Below are 24,516 nucleotides of genomic sequence, written 5' to 3' on the forward strand. Positions count from 1 at the left end.
GAAAGCAGAAGCAGCTAAGGTTTCCGTATGATTTTAGGAGGACCAAAAACTCTAATGCCTCTGATAAACTGTGATTTTTCAAAGATGATATAGTTAGAACAATACATGAACAAGGAGTTAGGGAGATGACTCAATGTGTGCTTGCCATTCAAAAGCACAAGAACCTAAGTTCAAATCCCAGTAATGCATGTGAGGCCAGGTGCACGACACGGGTGTCTGTAATCTCACTGTTCCTACAAGAAGGGAAGCAGAGACAAGAGAATCCCTGGACACTCATGGGCCAGCACATGCAGCCTAGCACACAGCAGAAAAATACAACAGAGAAGCTCTGTCTCAACTCAAGGCAGAAGATGAAGACAACATCTGAGGTTATCTGTCTCAACTCAAGGCAGAAGGTGAAGACAACATCCCAGGTTATCTGATTCCATATATGTGCCACAGCACACAAGTGCCCATACCCACCAGACACGGCATACATACTCATACAATAATAAAGTTTTAAAAATTTAAAAACTTCTCATATTCTGGGTCAGAGCTATTTGTATTACTGTTACCAAGTAATTTGTATTAAAATTTTTATTTTGCTAGTTCCCAACATCTAAAATGTGCCTCCATCTCATCCTTGTCTCTCACTTTAATCTTGTCATTATCACTCACTATTCTTTTTCCCTGGCCATTTAAAACCACTTTAGGCTGTCCATTTGATCCCCTGCTGATTCTGATCCTTCCCCATGTATCCCTGTATCTGATCCTCCTCATGTATCCCTGTATCTGATCCTTCCTCATATGTTCCCTGTATCTGATCCTCCCCATGTATCCCTGTATCTGATCCTTCCCATGTATCCCTGTATCTGATCCTCCCCATGTATCCCTGTATCTGATCCTCCCCATGTATCCCTGTATCTGATCCTCCCCATGTATCCCTGTATCTGATCCTCCCCATGTATCCCTGTATCTGATCCTCCCCATGTATCCCTGTATCTGATCCTTCCCCATGTATCCCTGTATCTGATCCTCCCCATGTATCCCTGTATCTGATCCTTCCCATGTATCCCTGTATCTGATCCTTCCCCATGTATCCCTGTATCTGATCCTCCCCATGTATCCCTGTATCTGATCCTCCCCATGTATCCCTGTATCTGATCCTCCCCATGTATCCCTGTATCTGATCCCTCCCCATGTATCCCTGTATCTGATCCTCCCCATGTATCCCTGTATCTGATCCTTCCCCATGTATCCCTGTATCTGATCCCTCCCCATGTATCCCTGTATCTGATCCTCCCCATGTATCCCTGTATCTGATCCCTCCCCATGTATCCCTGTATCTGATCCTCCCCATGTATCCCTGTATCTGATCCCTCCCCATGTATCCCTGTATCTGATCCTCCCCATGTATCCCTGTATCTGATCCTTCCCCATGTATCCCTGTATCTGATCCTTCCCCATGTATCCCTGTATCTGATCCTCCCCATGTATCCCTGTATCTGATCCTTCCCCATATGTTCCCTGTATCTGATCCTCCCCATGTATCCCTGTATCTGATCCTTCCTCATGTATCCCTGTATCTGATCCTTCCCATGTATCCCTGTATCTGATCCTTCCCCATGTATCCCTGTATCTAATCCTTCCCCATGTATCCCTGTATCTGATCCTCCTCATGTATCCCTGTATCTGATCCTTCCCATGTATCCCTGTATCTGATCCTTCCCCATGTATCCCTGTATCTGATCCTTCCCCATGTATCCCCTACTGTATCTGATCCTTCTTCATGTGTTCCCTTGCTTACTATCTCCTCAGCCTGGAAAGCTCTGCTCCTGGCTTTTGCATAGCTTCATTTCGGTATTCATTTAGATCTCAGCTTAACTCACCTCCCTCAGAATTGTAATCCCTGACCAACTCTATCTTTTACCCTTTATTGTTAAGATTTATTTATTTTATGTGTATGTGAGTAAACTACAGATGTGCCTTGTGTCTAATGAAGCCAGAAGAAAGTGTCAGATTGGATGTCCTGAAACTGAAGCTACACATCTGTGAGACACATGTTCTGGGTGCTAGGAACTGAACCCTGGTCCTCTGCAATAACAAATGCTCTTAACCACTGAGTCATCTCATCATCCCACCTCTATCATTTTTTTAATAACTAATACTCACTACCTCTTCCTGTGCATGTGGCATGTATGCTCACATATGTGTGCACATGTGTGTAGTATACATGTGTGTACATGCATATAGAGGCCAAAGGTTGTGAGGTACAACACTACTGCTCCTATAATTTGCTGCTGTTTCTATGAAGAAAGGGATAAAAGACATATGGCACTGTGATGGCTGTTCTTGGGTACCAAATTGACCACATCTGGAACTAACTGAAAACCCAAGCAGGTAGGCACACCTGTGAGGGATTTTTCTTGATTAGACCATTTGAAGAAGGAAGACTCACCCTAAATCTATAAAGGATGTGGAAGGAAGAAGCTTTTTGCCTGCTTGCCCTCAATCTCATCGGCAAGTTCCTACATCTTACTGCTGAGACACTCACTCCTTCAGTCTACTTCTTCAGGACTCAGCATACACTGAAGATCAGCTGAGACAACCAGCTTCATAGGCTGCACAACTATTGAGTAGACTCTTCCTGTAAGCCACTCTAACAAATCCCCTTCATATGTGTATATCGATTTTTTTTAAGATTTATTTTTATTATGTATACAACATTCTGCCTCCATGTATCCTTGCATGCCAGAAGAGGGCACCAGATCTCATTATAGATGGCTCTGAGCCACCATGTGGGTGCTGGGAATTGAACTCAGGACCTCTGGAAAAGCAGTCAATGCTCTTAACCTCTGAGCCATCTCTCCAGCCCCGTGTATATAAATTTTATCAATTCTGTTCCCCTAGAAAATCTTGACTAATACAGATGAAATCTCATTTTTTTATTGGTAAATTCCAAATTTTTCCTACTGTTGTGGTATTTTTCACACAGCTCTCAGGAGACAGGTCAACGTTACCCAAATAAATGGGAAGAAAACCTCCGTTAATGTGGTCCATATTATCTTTGCTTTGTCTTTGTTTGCTAACAATTTTTTTTTCCAATTAGTCTCTTTATTTCAGACACTGATTAAGTCTTTAACTATTAAACCAAAATTATTTGGAAATTTGTGATTCTGGTTTCATATATATTGCCCCAAAATATAGCTTAGGAATTCTATACATTGTCTTCTATTTCTTTTAATCATGAAGGTCTCTGAATAATTTTAGCTTGCTTAGTTAGGGAATACGTAAGAAAGATTTGTCTACATGCAGGTGAGCACCATCCAAATCATACTGTGAACAAAAAAAGACACAGAAAAGGTGATTTTCTCTCCTTTTTCCAGAACTGGGATACAATTTTTCTCTTTTATTAGTGACCACAGGTTCAAGTTCTCCAGCTCTCGTAAATCTTGATTCTGGTTTGTTTCTAGAACTCCCATCAACAGCCTGGAGATGAGAGTTATACCACTGACCTTTCTGTTTCTGAAGCTTTTTAGACTTGAACTGGCACCCCAGGGTTTCAGCATTCGGACTACTGTAACTTCTCAGCCTTTATAACCATGTCCTCCTAACAAGCACTCTCTCAGTATCTGTAGCTGTATCTTATCCACAGCAATATCTACATCCTATTATTGTCTCTCTTCTGGCTAATAAGGTGTTCAACATTATGAAAAGGTTCTAGTGTGTACTAATAGACAAGAAAACATGGTTCTTTCTCTGACTGAACTTATAAACTACTGGGAAAACATAAAATTAAGAGCAAAAAAATTAAAACAGTTGTGTTAAGTGCTAAAGTAAACGAAGAATGGGCTAATATATAGAATATTGATGACCATGACTTAAAGTAGTCATGCTTGTACAAAGAACTCAGGTGGAAAACAGTCTAGTATACACAGAGCTGAAAACAAAGATCAGTGTCTCTGGATGGAAAACAACAAAAAGGAGGTAGACAGAGGTCAGGCATGGAGCTACGGTTACTAAAAAAAAAAAAAAAAAAAAAAAGTTGAAGCTTTATTTCATGAGCACTATGGTCCAATTACATTTTGAGAAGAGTGGATTTTGTTTTGTTTACTGATTTGGAGTGAGACTATAGAAAAAAAGAATCCAACTAAAAAATACAAAGGAAGTCTAGATTAAGATGTAACAAAGTAGAAAAATGTAAGGTCTATACTTTGATCATACAGACATATAAACCCAAAACATCCAAGCATGGCCACCAGATCTTTCCTCCAAAATGTTCCACCAATACACTCAAAATTCTGAGCAACAAAAAGTTCTGTTGTCATTCTTGACATATCTCACAACTCTCTCTCTCTCTCAACAACCCTCAGTATGTATCCAGAAGCTGATCTTCGCATTACTTCCTTGCTGCTACACTACCCTAGTTCAAGCTACCACACTTTATTACCTAGACTGACGCTATAGTCCTACTGCACCTCCTGCTTCTCTACCCACATCTTCCTAAATCTCTGTTCCCCTGTACAGTTGCTAAAGGAACTCTACTTAGTTTAAGTCATACCTTGGCTGCTCAGTACCATGCCGCAGCTCAGAAGAAAATTCCAAGTTCACAGAATAGCCTCTTGTAGTGACTCTCAAATTTGAGTATACATCAGAATTGACAGAAAGCTTATTAAAATACAGATTGCTGGTCCCTAATCAACAGAGTATCTCATTCAGTGCAAGCGCTCTGAGAAAGAAATGCAGTGTCTGGAAAGTATTAGGGAGAACTCGTGAAAGGAGATGAACAGAGAGACAAAGAGGCTGGGGATGACCATCAGCCTTAGCTACTGATGGGATCCAAGGTACAGGAGGAGAAACAGAGGCAGGAGCTGGGAGCTGTCTTCCACTGCAGTGTAATTCAAAAAGAAAGAATACAGCAAAGCTACTGTAGAATTCTCCAGTCCCCAAATAAGAGACCTGTAGTCAGAGGGTGGGTAAAAGTAGCATATGGAAAGCCCTGGATTTTCCCATGCCACTGCTCAGGTGCAATCCCTGTCCTTAGATTTGAGAACCACAATCTCACAACTGTCAAATCAAATATAGCCAATGCTAGAGATAGTAGAAGCCAAAGTATGGACACTGTACCTTGAAAATTAGTGGTCTACATGATCGTCTTCTCACACATACCCACCTACTCTCCTTCTGTCCTCTCCTTACTTCTTCCACTCCAGCAACCTGGACTCCTACTTACTTCCATTTTACTCTTTTACATCTTATATCCATGTGACAGCAACATCACTGATCTTATCAATGAGATCCTTTCTGAGCATCCTATCTAAAACTGTTACAAGTCGTATATTCGTATAAAGTGTTTTACATCTTCTTCTATACCAACTACCATGTAACAGATAAATAAATCTATTTCATGTAATATGTACTGGTTATTACCTTTTTCTTGCTATTAGAATATAACCTCTAAGGATTTTTGTTTTGTTTAGTAATATACAAGTAAAATGGTCTAGATCTTGGATATCTTCCAACGGTCCATGAGTTAAAGGCACTACTGAAAAAGTATCTTTAAAAATATAGTCTAGGAGTCCAATTAGCGAGAATGAGGAGGGTTTATATGAGCGAGAATTGTTGAGACCAAGGTCGGATAAAGCACAGAGACAAATAGCCAAACAAACGGAAACACATGAAATATGAACCAATGGCTGAGGGGTCACCAACTGGATCAGGCCCTCTGAGTGGTTGAGACAGTTGATTGGCCTGATCTTTTTGGGAGGCATCCAGGCAGTGGGACCGGGTCCTGTGCTCATTGCATGAGTTGGCTGTTTGAAACCTGGGGCCTATGCAGGGTCCCTTGGCTCGGCCTGGGAGGAGGGGACTGGACCTACCTGGACTGAGTCCACCAGGTTGATCTCAGTCTGTGGGGAAGGCTTTGCCCTGGAGGAGATTGGAATGGGGGGCGGGCTGGGGGGAAGGTGAGGGGGGCGGGAGGGGGGAGAACAAGGGAATCTGTGGCTGATATGTAGAACTGAATTGTATTGCAAAATAAAAATTTTAAAAAAAAAAATATATATATATAGTCTAGCCGGGCGGTGGTGGCGCACACCTTTAATCCCAGCACTCGGGAGGCAGAGCCAGGCGGATCTTTGTGAGTTCGAGGCCAGCCTGGTCTACAGAGCGAGATCCAGGAAAGGCGCAAAGCTACACAGAGAAACCCTGTCTTGAAAAACAAACAAACAAACAACAACAAAAAAAAAATATAGTCTAGTGGGAGGTCTTTAAGTCATTAGGAGCATGTTCTCAAAGGGATTTAAAGAACTACTCTCTTCCTTTTCCTTCCCTGTTTCATGGCCTATGGTGAGTCATTTGTTCAGCTACATGTTCCTGTAATGATGTACTTTCTTGACACAGCAACCAGATCAATGGATCGTGAACATATAAATGGAATCTATAAAACATAAACCAAATGAAATATTTTCTCTTTATAAGGTGATTATCTCAGGTGTTTGGTACACTGATAAGAAGCAGAGCAACATTCTGAGGACCTACAATAGTATATACAGAAAAGGTGCCATAAAGTAAATACGAATTACATGAATGTCTTCAGTTCAAGGAAGCAGAGAAATGGGAAAGGTTAAAACAAAAACAACTGGTAGCCATTTATTTTTCATTCCAGTAAAAAGTTACTTTGCAAAGCTTCAAAAAGAAATTTACCGTTGCTACAGTATTATGAAAGTAAAACAAATATGAACAAAATACATTTCATTTGAGTGTTTTCCTCTAATTAAAATAACATTTTAATTTAATTAAAAAAGAAATACAGAGAAGCAAAATTTAAAGGATATTATCATATACTTACATTCCTGATACTAATGACACTTTGAACACATGCTGAGCAGTGGAAGATGGATTGCCTAAAGCCACATTAAGTGCTCTGTCGATACTGAATGCCATCTGAGAAAGATAGCTTTCTGGCTGCTGTCCATAACCATCGTATGGCACATAGAGGTAAGGAAAGATGCCATGTAGATGAAGACATGTCTTCTGACCTAAAATGTAACACATTATAAAGTTTAGTCTTGAGACACATGTAACAATATAACATTCAGAATTCAAGTCATTCAAATGTTCTAACGGCGATATAGCTTATGTAAGGTAGAAGAAAATTAGTCTATAGCCACCTATCTTAACCATATTTAATCATAAAACATTTGTAAGCATTTTGTAATCATAAGCACTGTAGTATATTATTTAAATGCTGTACAGTTTTAGTGAAAAGATATGTAGCTACTTTATTATTACAATCTGACTAGTTTTATGTTATCTCATTGAATCATGGTGTTATAAAGCTTAAAAAAATTCACTGAACACTTACTAAAATCAATGACTACATCTTTGCATTAATGTTTTTACCTGAGAAATTTCCCTAAGACAGAGATAGCTCTAGGAGAAAACAAGTAGTTCCAGTGTATGAAATTTTGCTATTGGGACTAGAAAGAGAAGTAAGGATAAAATTTTGCTGTGAGGAAGAAAACAAAACAACTTATGGATCAATTGTATGTAATAGAAATGGACTTCTGCGTATTTAAACTTCCTATTTGATGGAATGGTTTTACAGGGAGATACAATGTGATGGGGGTGGGGGACCCACAAGTGAGAAACCTCCAAGACTGCAGTTTTCAGATGCAAAAACAGTACCGACTCACCAGCACACTACCTGGGCACAGCCAAGATAAAGAAAGGCATGTGGGGCTGGAGAAATGGCTCAGTATTCACTGCTCTTGCAAGATCTGGGTTTAGTTCCCAGGACCTATCCTCTTGTGACCGCCATGAGCTCCTGCACACATGTGGTGCACATAAATTCATGCATGCTCTCATGCATACACATAAATAAAAACTAAGTCTCTTTTTGAAAAGAAAGAAATACTAGTAAGACTCAAAAGGAGAAGGGAAAGAAAAAAACTGCCACAAAACCAAAATCCTTGACGAGGTTAAATTACAACAGAAACACAAGGCAGAGGCACCATGACTTCCCTGAGTCTGGCAGGGCAATGGAGTGGTCCTATCCTCAGAGCACTGGCCTTAGCTCATCTTGGCCACATGCCATTTGTCTGATTCAAACAGAGAACAGCAGTGATGGGAGAACACATCCATATTTCTCTTGCTGCCAATCACTACCACTGAGCTATTTCTGTCAGAAAAATCTCCAAGCTTCTTTCTATCCATTACCTTTTCCTCACTCTGATCACTTGGCCTTTTCTTTTGGTAGCAGTGGCTATTTTATTGATCACTATTTCCCATTTCGGGCTGAAATTTATAGAAAACATACAGAAAATACTATGGACATTTTATTATAAATAATACTGGTCTCCCTGCCCCCCACCCTGGAGACAGGGTCTCTTTATGTAGCCCTGAATGTCCTGGAACTCACAGACCCAACCTGTCTCTGCCTCCAGAGCGCTGGGAATAAAGGTGTATACCACCACATCCACCCGTCCGATTTTTAAGGTATTGTTATAAACAGAAACAACACATTTAGAAGTGATTCTATAAAGTACAGCAATACTAGAAAGGTCAGTTCCACAACAGATAAGATCTAGAATTCCTAGGCCACAACATTCTGACTATTACTTTAGTACTGGGACCGAACTTTGATAACTAGGATTTCAAGTGTGTGAGGCAAGTCCTCTATCACCGATCTACAGAAGAAGCTGTGGGCTGCAATATTCTGATCTGGACCACCAGCCATCCTATTTTTGAAAACTTAGAAAAAGTGTTGTCACTGCACTGGAAATTGAGTTTCTACTTGTACCAGCAGTTATAAAACTTAATTTCAGAGGAATAAAAAATTATTTTAAATTAAAAGCAAATTATGTAGTAAATTCATTTCTAAATAAAATTATTTCCTAAAATTATAGTTTAAAATTCTTCAAATAAAGAAAATTGATTATAATGATGAGTGGATCTTAAGAAACGATATCAAGAGGCAGGTGGATCTCTGTGAGTTCAAGGCCAGCCTGGGCTACCAAGCGAGTTCCAGATAAGGCGCAAAGCTACACAGAGAAACCCTGTCTCGAAAAACCAAAAAAAAAAAAAAAAGAAAAAAGAAAAAAAAAAGAAAAAGAAACGATATCAATCTATTGATGATCTGCTTACATGCTTTCTAAATAGCTCATGAATGAAAGTTTGAAAAACTACCCTCGTACATATAAACCACAATTGAGTTAACAGTAAATATCCTAAACTAGAGGTTGAAGGATGTAGAGACATAGAAATGTTTCCTGTAACTTGACAAATAAATTCAAGACCAGTGATTTACAGAATCACTAGTAACATGTCACAAGTAACTGTACGTCTTTGTGATGATCCATGTATCTTAATGGAATTTTAGTTAAAATGCTTAAAGGAACATTATAAATTTTTATTTCCATTAATGAAGTATCTTTAAAAACAACTGTATACCACTTTTCACATTTTCTGCTTAGTAGAAGTCAGAAATTATTTTTGTATTCAGAAGCTGTGGAATTACAGAAATTTGGGAATATATTATTTAGGAAAAAGGTAGAAACAATGTAGAAGGCACCAGGCTAAATGTACACCTATTTCTTTCTAAAACTTAGAAGCAACTTTGCCAAGGATCACATGGGTTAACATAGTCTAAGTTCTCAATGTTGCTGACGCTGCGACCCTTTAATACAGTTCTCATGTTGTGGTGACCCACAACCATAAAATTATTCCATTGCTACTTCATAACTGTAATTTTGCTACTGTTAAGAATCATAATGCAAATATATGATATACAGGATATCTGATGTGACCCCAAAAGGTCGCGAACCACAGGTTGAGAACCACTGGTCTAAGGCATATAGCATTTTAGTAACTGAAGTTAGATTTAAAAGCCGATTGACAAACTCTGAAACCAATCACCTTTGTATTCAACATTAATTTAAACACTCAATTTCTAAAAAAAGTTAATGTTGGCTTCCTTAATCTTTTAACTTCTCAGTTCTTGTTTTGTTTAAAACTGTTGTTTCCTTGACTTATTTGCTGACAAAAACTTTGGGCCTTCATAGGAACTGTTTATGTTTGAAGGAACACAGTAATTTCAGGACTCAAGCATAAAACATATGCAATGTGTTTACTAAATACTTACAAAATGAAAGAATGTCCAACAAAATAGAATAATTGTTCAGGGACAAAAGAATGAAGTAAAAGCCTAAACGAATCTGAAGAAAAGAAAATCCAAGAAAACTGTGATATAGGAAGAAAGGGGCCTATGATCTGATAAGAATTCCAGTTTATTTAATTTCCCATTCTGAATACTTTCAGTCCATTCACAGCCATATTGACTGTATCAACACAAATCTGCCTTTCTCTGGTCCTTAGGGACGGCTTGGTGCGTCACACATACCAAACAACTACACATGAGTTCCTTGGCATAATACTAACAGCTCTAATATGGAATGGGTATCATAGAAGAGAAAATGAGGAGAAACAAAACAAGAAACTCAAAAGTTAAAGAGACTTGTACAAAAGTAAGTATGTAAATCAAGGGCTTTATAGCAGCAGTTTTTACTGTAAAATCTATGATTCTATAATAGCATTGCTTCTCTTTACAAGGTACGGATCCTATCAGTTGCCTTACAACAGCGCTACCTCATATAAGTGTGTGGGACCACACATCTGCAGTCTTATCAGAGCTAAACAATTCTATAAACTATTCTATTTCAACTTCATTAGTCGGGGTTAGGCTCAACTGAGAGAAAGCAGTCTAAAATCAGAAGCTTCTCTGAGAAGTCTACACGTAGATAACTGGTGCTTCAGACCTGCAGCCTAGTAAAGAACCTGCCTTCAGTCCAGAAACCTAGCCACTACACTACACTGAAAGATGGTACACATACAGCATTCTTTTAAGAATATTTTTGTAAAATTAACCAAAATAAGTATTTTAATTTAATAAATTATCTTAAATTCTTAAAGTTTTAGGGTATTGGCTATTTCTAGGTGACATGTGGATCTAAGGAAACATTTATTTCCTTGTCTCCAGAAATCTTATTAAGGTATAATCTATAATAAAAATGGAATAATTTTACAGCACATGTTTTGATATGTGTATCAGTGAAAACACAGAACTATGAAAATGAACTAAACAAAAACTTTGGATTTGAAAAGAAAAATAACTGAAATTACCTAAGAAAGATTTTGTGATACAAGGAAAAATACATATCTGTTCTATGTCCCTGGTTCTTGGGACATAGCTCTTAAAACCCTTGTATCCGCACAGTGATGTGTCTTTGTTTCTGTTCACTGCACAGTGCTGTTGATGAAACCCCAGGACCTGGCTAGGCCAGTGCTTTACTCCCAAACCACACACCTAGCCATTCCTTTGTGTTTTCTGTGTTAACTAGATAACTAGTCCCCGGGGTTCCCCACACAGAAGCTGGTTGCCAGAGAAGTCAAGCACAATCAGGGAGGTGGGAACTTTCAGTCCCAGCCCTAACTTCAGGGAGGACAAAGGGTCTGACGGTGGAGTGACAACTCCCATATGAGGACACAGCAACCAAAGTTCCTGGAGGGAAACATGCCGTAAGACGGAATAAGTTCTGCCTGCCATTCCCTGCTTACCTCCCGAATCTGTGCATTCCCCTGCACCCTCACCATACTCTGTACAGTAGATGAACTGTTTGAGTTCTGTCAGATGCTCTAGCAATTAACGAGACATGAGGACAGTAGGTCATGGGAACCTCACTTTACAGCTGGCCAGTCAGAAGCACCAGTGATTGACATGCAAGAAGAGTGGCGGTCCCCTTTACACTAGATCCTTAGCATGGACATCAAAGTCTATCTCCAGGAAGACTGTTCAAATATTGAGCACCACTGGTGTCTTGTCATTGAACTAGCTTAAAAAAAAAAAGTGAACTTGAAAATAGATCAATTTAAATTCTCAAATATGAGAAATAAAAATGAATTTTAAAATGCAATTTCAGAAAACTTTGGGATGCCATCAAGCAAGCCTGCCATTTGCAAACACAGTGTGAGCCTCAGAAAGAAGGGCTAGAAAAGAGAAGCAGGGAGAATATTTGAAGAAACAATGACTAACAAATTTTTAATTAAAAATGAGCATTAAAAAACCTAGGAGGTTTAATATAACATAAACTCAAAGAAGCCACATCTGAACATATAATCAAACCGCCAAATGACAAAGACATATTTTAAAGTGGCAGAAGAAAAATGTCATCACATACAAAATTGCTTCAGTGAGATTCATAGATCGCTTATTTAGAAACCACCGAGTCTTAAAGGTAGTGGGAATGACAGAGTTATCAAAGGGAAAAAAAAAATCACCAAAGAATCCAGTTTCTAGCAAAATTAACCAAAGGGCGTTTTATTCCAGGCAGCAATGGAAATGTGCAGTGACTGAAATGCACACAATTAAGGAGCAAGGAGAAAGGTGACTGCATAGATAAATACGACAGACAAGACGATAAAGCGCTACCGGGCGTTCTGAGGTAGAAAGATGGACTCTGATGACAACAGCACAAAGAAAGGAGGAAAGACTGCATCCAGCTGAGCAAAACTGTACAGTAAATTACACAGGGCTAGTAAAATACCACCACTTTAAGATGGGAAGTAAAATTACCACGAAGAAAATAATCTTAAAACTATATAAAAAAACATAAGGGAAATAAAAGAACATACTAAAAACACATATTTACCATGTAAGGCAGCAATAGGGGTACAAAAAGACAAAACACATAAGAAACAAACTACTAAATGGGAAATATAAAACTATACAGAATTGATGGTAGTGTAAGACATACTCTATTTCAGTCTATAACACTCCACTCAGTGGCTGTGATGGTTAATCTTGATTGCCAACTTGACAGGGTCTAGAATCATCTAAGAGACAAACCTCTGGGTATGTCTTTGAAGGTGCATTTTAACTGAGTTGAGAAGACCTACCCAGCTGTGAGTAGCACCCTAAGCTGGGCCCCCCGCCCACAGTAAACAGCAGGAGGGAGGTAACCTGAGGATCAGCCATCTCTGCTTCTTTAGGGGAACACACATGACCAGCTGTCTCATACCGGTGCCACTATGCCTTCCTGTGAGCCCAAAAGCCTTGGAATGCCTTGGAAGAGGACTTGCCACTGACCCCGTTAGAAAACTGTTTTATTCTTATCTCATTTTCTCCTTATGATTTCTTTCAAATGCCAACAATAAAAACATAATGCCCTTATTCTTCCTCTTTTCACACGGGAGTTAGAATGAAGTGAATTAAGGACTCTGTTTCTAGATTGAACAACTGCAACAGAAGAGCAAAATATTATATATAGTGTAAGTATTCTTTAATGGTTAATATATCAGAAAGTTGTTGAATACCTGAAAGCTCATTTAATTTAAAATTATTGTAATACAAAAGAAATAAGTAATCTTGAATTTTAGTAACTATAAAACTCAATTTGCATACTGCCGAAAGCCCTACACTGTGACATACCATTTTCTTTTTTGTAACATCTGTTCTTAAATAAACAAACAAACAGCTAACAGCAGTTTCAAGATTGAATCTCTAAGAAAATGTACACTTCATAATAAATGTCATTAAATTAACTAATGTTTGATAACCTTAGGCAAAAATAAAATTCTAGCTTGTGAATGAAAAAATTTTGTTCATATATTTTGGCCAGAATGATCACACACATTAATTTTTGGGGTTTTCAATGTAAAGATAATCAGATTCAAAGTAAAACTAGCATTCTGATTATGATTTTAAAGTTCATCTTAGATACTTTAAACAATGGTGATAAGAAATCAAGAAAGACATATCTAGTTAAATTGTTTCTGTAAATGTCTGGATTTTCAGGGGCTCAGTGGAGTAAAGAGCACCCTGCTCTTCCAGAAGACCTAAGGTCCAAATCCCAGCATCCATCTGGCAGTTCACAACTGTCTGAAACTCCAATTTCAAGGAATCCTCACAGGCACTAGGCACAGATGTGATACACAGTCACACATGCATGTAAAATACTCATACATATAAAACAATACAAATAAATTTTTAAAAATTAAAAAACATGAGTTTTCCTTCAGAAACAAAAGACCAAGGGCAATTAACATCATCAATAAACTTAGCAAATTGTTCAACTATTCTGTATGGTAGCTGAATACTAAAGGACCTCAAATTTATATTTCAACAAGAAATTTTCAAAAGCCCACAGAATGGGAAGGGGAAAATGCATACCTTGCAGCTAATAAGTAATTTTTATCTAGGATAAAAACTCTTATTAACTCAGTAATAAAGAGAGACAACCTTATTTTGAAATGCGTTTTCTAGTTTAAATCTTGAATGCCCCCCAAATGTCACATGTTGAGGTGAGGTCTTCAGCCTATGGCACTCCTGGAAGGTGACAGAAATCCTTAGGGTGTGGAGTCTAGTGGAAGGAGTTAAGTCACTGGATACATGTCCTCCAAGGGGATGGGTTCCCAGCTCCTCTTCTCCAGGCTTCCTAGATGCCACAGGTAAGTAGCTTTCTCCAATACACACTCCTATCACATGTTTTTCTCATCACAAGTATATAGTTGTGGTGCCAAGCAGCCATAGACTGCACCCTCTTAACAATAGCCAGAGCACATCTACACTCCTTGAAAATAAATTCTTTTTTTAAGAATGAAGAAGTGAATGGCATCATAAGCAATGGATCTAAATAAACAGGAAGGGTGCATGAATGGACAATAGGCACATGAAAGGGTCAGCACCAGCAATGGTCAGTAAAGTGCAAATCACACCCACAGTGAACACTGCTTCACTACCCACCAAGACAGTTAAAATACAAGTTAGAAAACAAGGCATCGGAGAGAACTGGAGATCTCATACACTGCACAGCTACACAAAAACATGTATGTGAGCATCTACAGCAACATTATCATAGTCAAAAGGTAGAAACAATTTCACTTGTCCCTTAACTAACAAAAAGAACGTAACAAGAAGGAAATGTTATTCACTGATTTAAAAAAAAAATGAAATGCTGATATGAGATACCATATGGATGAACCTCAAAGCTAGGCGCACACACACACACACACACACACACACACACACACACACACACAGCTACATATCATATGATTCTATTTATAAGAAAAGTCCAGAATAGACTGGGTTTTGTTTTTTTGTTTTTTTTTTTTTTTGAGGCCAAAAAAAAAAAAAAAAAAAAAAAAAAAAGATTAATGGTTGCTCATGTTTAGGGGATTGGTAAAAATGAGTAGTAACTGCTCCTGAGTATAGAAGACACTTTTGAGTGATGAAAATGCTCTAGAATTGTGGTGTTGGTTGCCCAACTCTAAATGTATCAGAGACCATGAACTTGTACATATTAGGTGAGTCATATGATATATGAATTAAGGCTTAACAAAGCTATTAAAATATGTTTAAATCTATCTATACCGTTTTCTTTTGAAGTCTCTAATGAGGATGCTTAATTTTGAACATGCCATTAGAATTATGTATTTATCAAAACTATTGAATTTATAACTAGATTTCACTTGCTAAGTAGACCTGTGCCACAGGCTGGGATTTTATAAGCACTTCTCAGTTTTTTCCCCTTTTCCATAAAACAAGGCTAGTGGTGTCTGCAATTAGATTTCTCTTTCCCTGAATTACTAGACTCGGGATGGTTTCCCATTTCCAGCTTCCCTGTAGAAGTTCAAAGGCACCCGCCCCGCATACACCACCATCTCCATTATAAGACCCTGAAAAGGCTCCTGGAAGGACAAGTCTCATAGAAGGGTGAAGGTTTCCTAACGTTGGGCTCCAGCAATTTTGAACACAAATGTTTATACTCAGTTAACAACTATATTTCAGATTTCATTTCCTTACCACGTCTTGACTCTAATGACTTCTGCTGGGAAAATGTGGCTCTCAATGTTCACTTGTCTTCCACTTTGGGCATAGATTTCCTTGTGACATCGTTTTTTGTTGTTTGTTTGTAGTGAGACAGAGTTTCACTATGCAGCCCTGGCTGTCCTGGAACTCACTATGTAGACCAAACTGACCTCGAACTCACAGAGATCTGCCTGCTTTTGCCTCCCAAGTGTTGGGATTAAAGGTGTGAACCATTATACCTGGCTTCAGTTTGATTTTAATACAAAATTGATTCTGGGGTTGTTTCTTTCTTATTGTGAAGACAAGAATAACAATTCCCCTTCCCTCTCTTCCTGATCAGGACTTCTATGCAGTCCAAACAGCCTTGAACTGCCAATCTTGCCTCAGCCTCCCAAGTGCTGCTGTGTGCCACCAAACTTGGCACAATTTCTAATTTCCTTATATAGCTAATTGAATCCTAAACTGAAATATCAAATTCAATTTCTCTTTCTGAGAATAAGATGCTCTAGGTTCGCCTTATACTTTGTCTGCCCCAGACATAGAATAAATGATTTCTCAAGAGATACCCCCCTTTTGTAAACTGGATAATGTTTATAAATCCGAATCTGAAAATGGTGTAATCCCAGCACTAGGGGGAGAGAGGCAGGAGAATCAGATATTCAAGAATTCCCCTTGGCTACATAACAAGTTTGAGGCCAGCCTTACTACATGAGATGTTGTCTCGAAGGAAAAATAGGATACTGAATATTTTAACATAAATAATATATTTCTATCTATCCTTCTGTGAGAAACTATGAGCTCAAAATGATACCCCCAATCTCAACCCAATACCACAGAGACATTCTGTTCCTCCATATATGACCAATAGCAAAAACCTGGCTCCTGCTATTCTAAATATATGGTTTATTTTTACAAGCTTAGAATACACACACACACACACACACACACACACACACACACACACACACACACAATCCCAGAATTACTAATCTTCACCATTGAGAAAATTTATTTAAAAATTACAATTCGATGCTTACTTTTCTGAGTGTAAAAAACTTTCTATAGAGTGAAAACTATAAATGTTAAATTAAGTGAACCTTGATTTTTTTTTACAAGTGCATCTATCATATTATACACATTTCCATCATCTTTGTGTTAAGTTTTTTTTTTATATGCTTTTACTCATCTTAGGTAAATAATTGACAAACAGCGGGTCAAATGTTTAAAGTCAAAGTCCATTCTTAAGTGTTGGCCTCATTTTACATTCTCATCAGCAATGCATCAAAGCTAGAGTCATGGTGCCACATTCATACCACCGTTTGCTGTGAGGTTATTTAACTGTAGTCATTTTAATGGCTGTATAGTGATATCTCATAGTGACTTTAATCTGAACTTCTATGATGACAAGATTATATCAAGTATTTTTCCACACTTGTGTACTGGATATTCAAAAATATTCCTTAGTGAAATGTCTATAGTCTTTTGTTAATTGTTTTTTAAACATGAGCTGCCTTTATAATTTAGCTGTAGTTACTTAGACATAGAAAAAGTTGTTAGCTGTATGTTTTGGAACTATCTCAAAATCTATGACTCACTTATTGCATGGTCCTATCATCATCTTTGTGAGGGGGTGCATTGTGTTGCAGGGGAGCGTACACTGTGTGGCAAGCTCCCAAATCACAGGGACTTGAATTTTTTCCTGAGATTCTCTCACTTCCTAATTAGGAAACTCCTACTGTGAAGGTCATTGGCTACAGCATTTTAAAGAGTGAGGAAATGTTAACGACTGTAATTCTACTCTTCACAGCAGCAGAGACTTAAAGGAGAAGTAACTTTATGCAAAACTCAGAAACTTTACTTCCATCAATGACAACCATGGAGACAGAAGAAGGAGTCACTAAACTCTGAAGTACATTTAGACCCATGGCAGTAATTTCTGAGCCTCTGTTTTTAATTTTTACATGGGGGGGGAATAATTTTCAACCATACTTAAAGTCCATTACTCACTGTGTTAACATGTTGAATGGGAAAACTGTATTTATTGAAAAAATTACAAAAACCCGTCATGATTTGCAAGGAGTTACATGGGTGGTTCCAAGAGTCAGCCTCTAGGCAAACAGCACACCACATGTGTTCTGAATCATCAGTTAACCCAGATGCCCTTGAATGAAACACTTAAAACCCAACCTGCAAATGCTAGGAAACCCTTCCGTAGAAAAAAAGCAATCTTAGTACCACTGGCCAGAAGTCAACTAAGAGACAAAACAATCCTATGGACAGAGAGAGGAAATGAAACCAAGAACTCCAAATACAAACTCAGGGTTTTGGAGGAGTAATCTGACCTTTTCACATTATTAATTTTTATTCAAATCTAAGGCCCAATTAAAGAAGGTCTGGACACTGCAAAAAAAAATTGTTTTTTAATTTTATGCTATGTCAAAAGCTGGTCAACTTTTTCTGCAACAGGAGAAAAATCAATTATTTTAGGATTTAGGAGCTAGTCTTTTACAACTAATTCATACCTTTTGGAGCATGGAAACCACCCTGGATAATAGTGTGATAAACAGAAGGAAGTGTGATCCAGTAGAACTTTAGTAAAAAAAAGTAGAGATGGGATATGATGCAGAAGCAGAGTGTGTACACAGGATGCTTGGGGTCCTGAATTGACTGACTTCCTGTCTAACATATAAACACCTTTGTATCGATAGTATCTTAATGCCTGGTACAAAATACATGTTCTGTAAATGTTTACAGATATTTTATTTAAATATCAAAGAATTTAAAATAAAATGTATATTACCTTAGTATAAACATTATTTATCAAGCATTATTAAGTATTAAAAACTCATGTTAAAATTTCTAAATTATTCTTCATACTAAGCTCTAATATTTTGGGGTTTTTTTAATTAAAAAATTACTTCTTTAAATAATAAAACATCATTATGTCAATATTGAAATCTGTTCAAAAGTAATATTAATTTTCTGACGCCCTGGGGCAACTTGCAGAAATAAGCAATCTGACTACTTACTCTAAGAAGTAAAGCTAAGGGCTGGCAGGGTGGCACAATGGTAAAAGCATGTCACACAACCCTGACCACCTGCATTCAATCCCCAGGACCCATGTCAAAAACAGAAACGGCTGGATACAATGGTACACATCGTTAATGCCAGCACTCCTATGCTAAAACGGGAGGCAGAGTCAGGAGAACCATCTGGAAGCTCATAGGCCACTTAGCCTAGAGTATGCAAGCAGCAACAGAAAGAAGAGCCTCTTAAGTCGTCCTCAGACCTCCACATGTGTGCCACGGGATGTGGGTACCCAACACACACACACACACACACACACACACACACACACACACACTAAATTTTATTTTATTTTTGTTTTATTGAGACAGGGCCTCACTACGTAGTGCTGGCTAGCCTGGAACTCATACTAACAAAAATTGTTTTTAATTTGAAAAAGACCTAGGGCTGAAAAGTCATATTCAGTTAATGCCATCACTAATACCCATGGCAAGTGAGAGCCAAAGTCAAAAGAAAGGAATTTTGTGAGCTGGTGGTGTGAGCTGGTGGTGGTGGTGCAGATCTTTATACCCAGCACTCCTGAGGCAGAGGCCTGGTGGGGTGGAGATTGAGGCCATCCGGATCTACACAGTGAGTTCCAGGTCAGCCAGGAATACAAAGAGAAATCCTGCCTTAAAAAACCAAAAAAAAAAAAAAAAAAAAAAGAAAAAAGAAAAAGAAAAAGAAAAAAGAAGGATTTTGTAAAGCAATATACAGAAGAGAATGAAAAAAAAAAAGATGTACCCTGTTTATACAATGCAATGAACATCTGTGAGATTTTTCTACATTGTAATATAAATCTCCCTTTGAAATTAGAGTTTCCTCCTTTAAAAGTTCACATTCATTATTTTAAATGGGGGGTGGGGTGGGAGGAGAGATGCACATGAGTGCAGGTGTCCGCAGATGGCAGAGGCATCAGATCCCCCTAGAGGTGGAGCTCTAGGTTGCCACTTGGCAAGAGGTACTGAGTCCTCTGCAAAAGCAGTAAGTGCCCTTAGCCGCTCAGCCATTTCTCCAGCCCCTCGAATTTTCTTTGAAATAGCTTCTGTTCTTTACAGTCAAGTAATTCTGACTAGAAAATAGAATATGAAATTCTGTAGAGAAGACAATAATTTGAGCTGAGTCTTTTTTTAAAAAAATGAGGAAAGGGCTTTTGGTATAGATGAAATAATAGGGAATGGATTTTCTGTCTCAAATAATTGAAGGAAAAGAGAAAACTACATAATTTAAAAATAACTTTTATTTTTAATTTTGTATGTCTATGTGTAGGTGTGCTGCCTGTGCACCACATGCACACCTGGTGCCTGCAGAGGACCCCAGGACCGCAGTTATGGCACTTGTGAGTCACCATGTGGGTGCTGGGAATAGAACTTGGGTCCTGTACAGGGGCAGCCAGTGCTCTACTGCTGAGCTATCTCTCCAGCCCCCCAACATGGTTTTTAAACGCTAGACATTGTCTGTGCGGGATAGCAGTACCTCAGAAAGGAAAGGAAGTCTCTAGGGAGTAGAAGGATACGAAACCCACATGGAAAATGGTAATCTCCCTGGTCAAGTTTGTTAGATGTTGGCAGACAGTAGAGAGCGAGTAGAATACATCTGCAGAGTTCCTACGGTCTTTGCTGAGAATGTCCACACACTGCTTATGAATAATCTACTTAAAACATGAAAAGAAGCAACTCAAAGTGGAGGCAAGCACTGAGACCAGACTGCTTGTCCAGTACTCCCTATTTAAACTCACCTGACCCTGATTTTCCACAATAGTCAAGTGAGAATTACTCAAGTGTGACCATATGAAATGGTTTGCTTTCATTATCATGAGTTTGATAATCAAGAGGACCTCAAGGCAGCAATCTTCTTTAGCCTGTGTCTAAAACTATTTATGGAAAAACCAATTACTAACAAGAATAGCCCAAGGAAATAATGATCTTAGTTCTGGAGATACACAAAACTGAAAAGCATCTACCGACTAGTGCCTGGAATTAAATGTGCATCATCTGACCTAGCTGCTGTGAAAAGGCAGTCTCCGGGGCTTTGCTCACGGTGATCTAAGAAGCCACTCACAGTCTGAGTCTGAGAAGCCTCATTGATCACATATAGGGACAACTTACTCAGCCCCCAGCAGGCTGCAATTTGAAACAAGAGCCCATCTTTTTGCTTAGTGGGCCTTCCTTGCTCTGACACCTGACTCTTACTACACTGTTCTGTCCTGTAGTAACCAGAGAGAACAATCCTAAGGTATTATGCTTGACTCATCCAGAAAGAAGGCAGTCTTACAGACCCTCAGGGAGAGTAATTACGAGGTTACTGTTTCAGTAACATTGGCTCCAAAGTTTGCTCTGTTCCGACCTAGCCAAGAATAAAAATAACCTTTAAAGTATTCAACTATTTCAAAGAAGTTAACAATATGGCAGAATACAATTCAAGAAATTTCTAGAAATACAATTACCAGAAGGACAAAGTAAAGACCAGTGTCTGGTATCTAATGAAAAATTACCAGCATGCAGACTTGAGAAAAATCTAACAAATAATGTAAAAAAAAAAAAAAAAAGGCAAACCCGCCCAGTGTTGAGACAATATTAAAAAAAACAATATAATCAATTATCAGAAGAAAAAATAGCAATAACAAATGAGCGAAGAAATTATATAGATGATAGATTTAGTAATCAGTGGCTTCAAAATAATTACAAAATTATTTATATTTATATATTCAAGAAATTGCCTGGTGTGGTGGTGCATGCCATTAATCATAGCACTGGCGAGGCAGAGGCTATGAGAGTTCAAGGCCAGCCTGATCTATATAATGAGTTGGAGGAGAGCCAGTGATAAACACTGAGACCCTGTCTTGAAAAAACAAAACAAGAAATTATAAGAATGCTTAAGTTAAGTAAAGACGCAAAGTATATAAAAAGGATACAAATCAGTAATTTCAACTTGGGGTTAATAAAAATACACACCAGAAAAGCCAGACTTAAAGATCAATAAACTTGAAGATACAACAATAGAAGCCATCTTAAGCATGGAAAGAAACCCACAAATTTTTCACAGAACACCGTAAACTATATGGCAACTTTAAACAAACTCACATACAGTATGTGTAATTTAAGTCTCTGCAGAAGTGCTACATAAACCTACCTGAAAGCAGGGAGGGGAAGGAGATGCATAGTATGGTCTTAAAGTTGCACATATGAGAAAACGACTATGGAGATGAGGGAAGAATTATTAAAAGTTGTATATATGAGTTATTTAAGAAAAAGTGATTAGACAAAAATTATACATTTATGAAACTCTCTTATGTCTAGTACAATAAGTGAATAAGAGAAAGCAAGGTTTTCTTATCTGCTTTTGGTTATGTTTTTCTGGTTGGGAAGCAATCAGTTTGTGTAATGCATTAGAACACACCAATAAAGTACACTAGTTATCTTACAAGATGAAGAGCTGGGGATGCTACTTATTAAATTTCTTCTGCATGGCAATAAGGCAGAGAGGAGACAGAAGTATGAAGAGGTCCCATGCTAAACTATATAAATGTAGTATTACATGAAGAATAGTAGATGCCTGGACCTGAGCTGTGAGTTTGAAGGATAAGGAGCCAGATCTCTAGCAATTATAGAAAAAAAGAGACAAGGTCATAATGGAATTACAACAGAGAAAAGGCAGTGAAGAGTTGCGTCTAGTGAAGGATGCCTCACTGCTAGCCAATGTCTAGTGAAGGATGCCTCACTGCTAGCCAATGTCTAGTGAAGGATGCCTCACTGCTAGCCAGTGTCTAGTGAGGGATGCCTCACTGCTAGCCAATGTCTAGTGAGGGATGCCTTACTGCTAGCCAATGTCTAGTGAAGGATGCCTCACTGCTAGCCAATGTCTAGTGAAGGATGCCTCACTGCTAGCCAATGGGCACTATTACTAGCTTTGTCACTAGTACAAACTGGCTACTTTTCAACTTCAAGACTGTACAGTTACAAAGAAAGGCATTCTATTTAATTCATAATCACACACACACACACACACACACACACACACACATACACACGCTGCATGCGCGCACGCACGCACGCACGCGTGCACACACACAACTAAGATAACACTTTTAGACACATATCTGGGCTTAAATGTAAATGAAGTATTATTTTAAGTGCAACTATTCCCAGGGAGATACTAACTTCCCAGGAAGTCAGAAATGTAAACCCTAGAGCACAAGTAACTGTGTAGTATACTACTGACACCTTGCCCAAATTTAAATCAAATTCTTGGCCAAATATAGAAAAAGATGGTTTTATTAGACACATCAAAGCCCGACCAAACATTATCTCTATTGGGCTAGCTGGACACTGTCATATGCCTATAAACAACACTCAGGGAAGAGAGAGCCAAGATGTTGTGAATCATTAAAAAAACAAAAAGTGGTACATAGCAAGACCTTGTCAACACAAAATAAAACACTGTTTTAAAGTATCTTCTAAAAACTTAGAAATGTGACTATTTTAAACTACACCCTGTTAAAAACATGTTATGGACCCCTGCAGATACCGGAGGAAATACCTGGTATCTTATATTGGCCAGTAAGATTTTTGGTAGGTCACAAAACTGGGGACTCTCGAGACTTAGAGAAAAGAACTGTACAACAGGTGCCTGACAGAGGATCTGGACAAATTACACTTTCAATCAAATTAATGGCAAAGGAAATAAATAACTCAAAAGGTTTTTATTTTCCCCCATAAATAACTTCACCCAAGAATGACAAGCAGATGAAAAGATACTCAGTATCAAAACTGGAGAGGGCTCAGCAGTTGTAAGTACACGCTGTCTTGCAGAGGACTCAAGTTGAGCTCCCAGCAGCCATGTCCAGTGGCTCACAACAGCCTGTAACTCCAGCTCTAGGGGGATCTCTCTTAGCCTCTATGGTGCATATACACACACACACACTTTAAAAAATAGAATAAAAAATTTAAAAGATGTTCAATATCCTTGGTCCTGAAGGAAATAAAATTGAATAATACAATGAGATGTCATTATATTTGTACTCAAAGGAGTACAATCTTCAAAGACTAACATAAACAAATGTAAAAAAGGGTATGAAAGCTAGCTGTGGTGGCACACACCTTTCTTTAATTCCAGCACTAGGGAGGCAGGGGCAGTCAGATCTCTGAGTTCAAGGCCAGCCTGGTCTACAGAGGGAGTTCCAGGACAGCCAGGGATACACAGAGAAACCCTGTCTCAAAAAAAAAAAAAAAACAAGACAACAACAACAATAAATAAAGGTATAAAGAAATTAGGCTTCTCACACATTGCTGGAGCTAATGCAAAGTTACAGTTATTTTTTGGGGGAAAGGGAATCTGGTTAGTCTCTTAAGAAGCAAGCTTACTATATGAACAATCCTACTCTTATGAAGCTAAAAGAAAAACGAAAATTCATAACCATGTAAAAACTTGTACACAGTATTCGTAGCACATTTTTTCATAACAACTCTAACTGCAAACAAACAATCTGAGTATCAACAGTTTAGTGACTAGTATATCCACGTAATGGAAAACCAACAGAAAAATTACTGATACATGTGAAAGAATGAATGAAATCTAACTATATCTTGTAGGATTCCATTTAT

The 24,516-nt window shown here is 38.3% G+C and overlaps 1 protein-coding gene across 3 annotated transcripts in view; it reads right to left on the minus strand.

Moving 5' to 3' along the window:
- Rev3l (REV3 like, DNA directed polymerase zeta catalytic subunit) overlaps positions 1–24,516 on the minus strand; it is a 153,610-nt gene that overhangs the window by 101,329 nt on the left and 27,765 nt on the right. For all 3 annotated transcript variants that reach the window (XR_009380972.1, XM_059272524.1, XM_059272525.1), the window contains one exon: positions 6,830–7,019. Coding sequence is in view for 2 of the 3 variants with exons in the window: in XM_059272524.1 (XP_059128507.1) it covers positions 6,830–7,019 (190 nt within the window). In the remaining variant the exon portion in view is untranslated. The remainder of the gene's footprint in view (positions 1–6,829; positions 7,020–24,516) is intronic.

Source organism: Peromyscus eremicus, chromosome 8b, assembly GCF_949786415.1.
Source record: "Peromyscus eremicus chromosome 8b, PerEre_H2_v1, whole genome shotgun sequence".
In the NCBI taxonomy this organism is placed as follows: Eukaryota; Metazoa; Chordata; class Mammalia; order Rodentia; family Cricetidae; genus Peromyscus; species Peromyscus eremicus.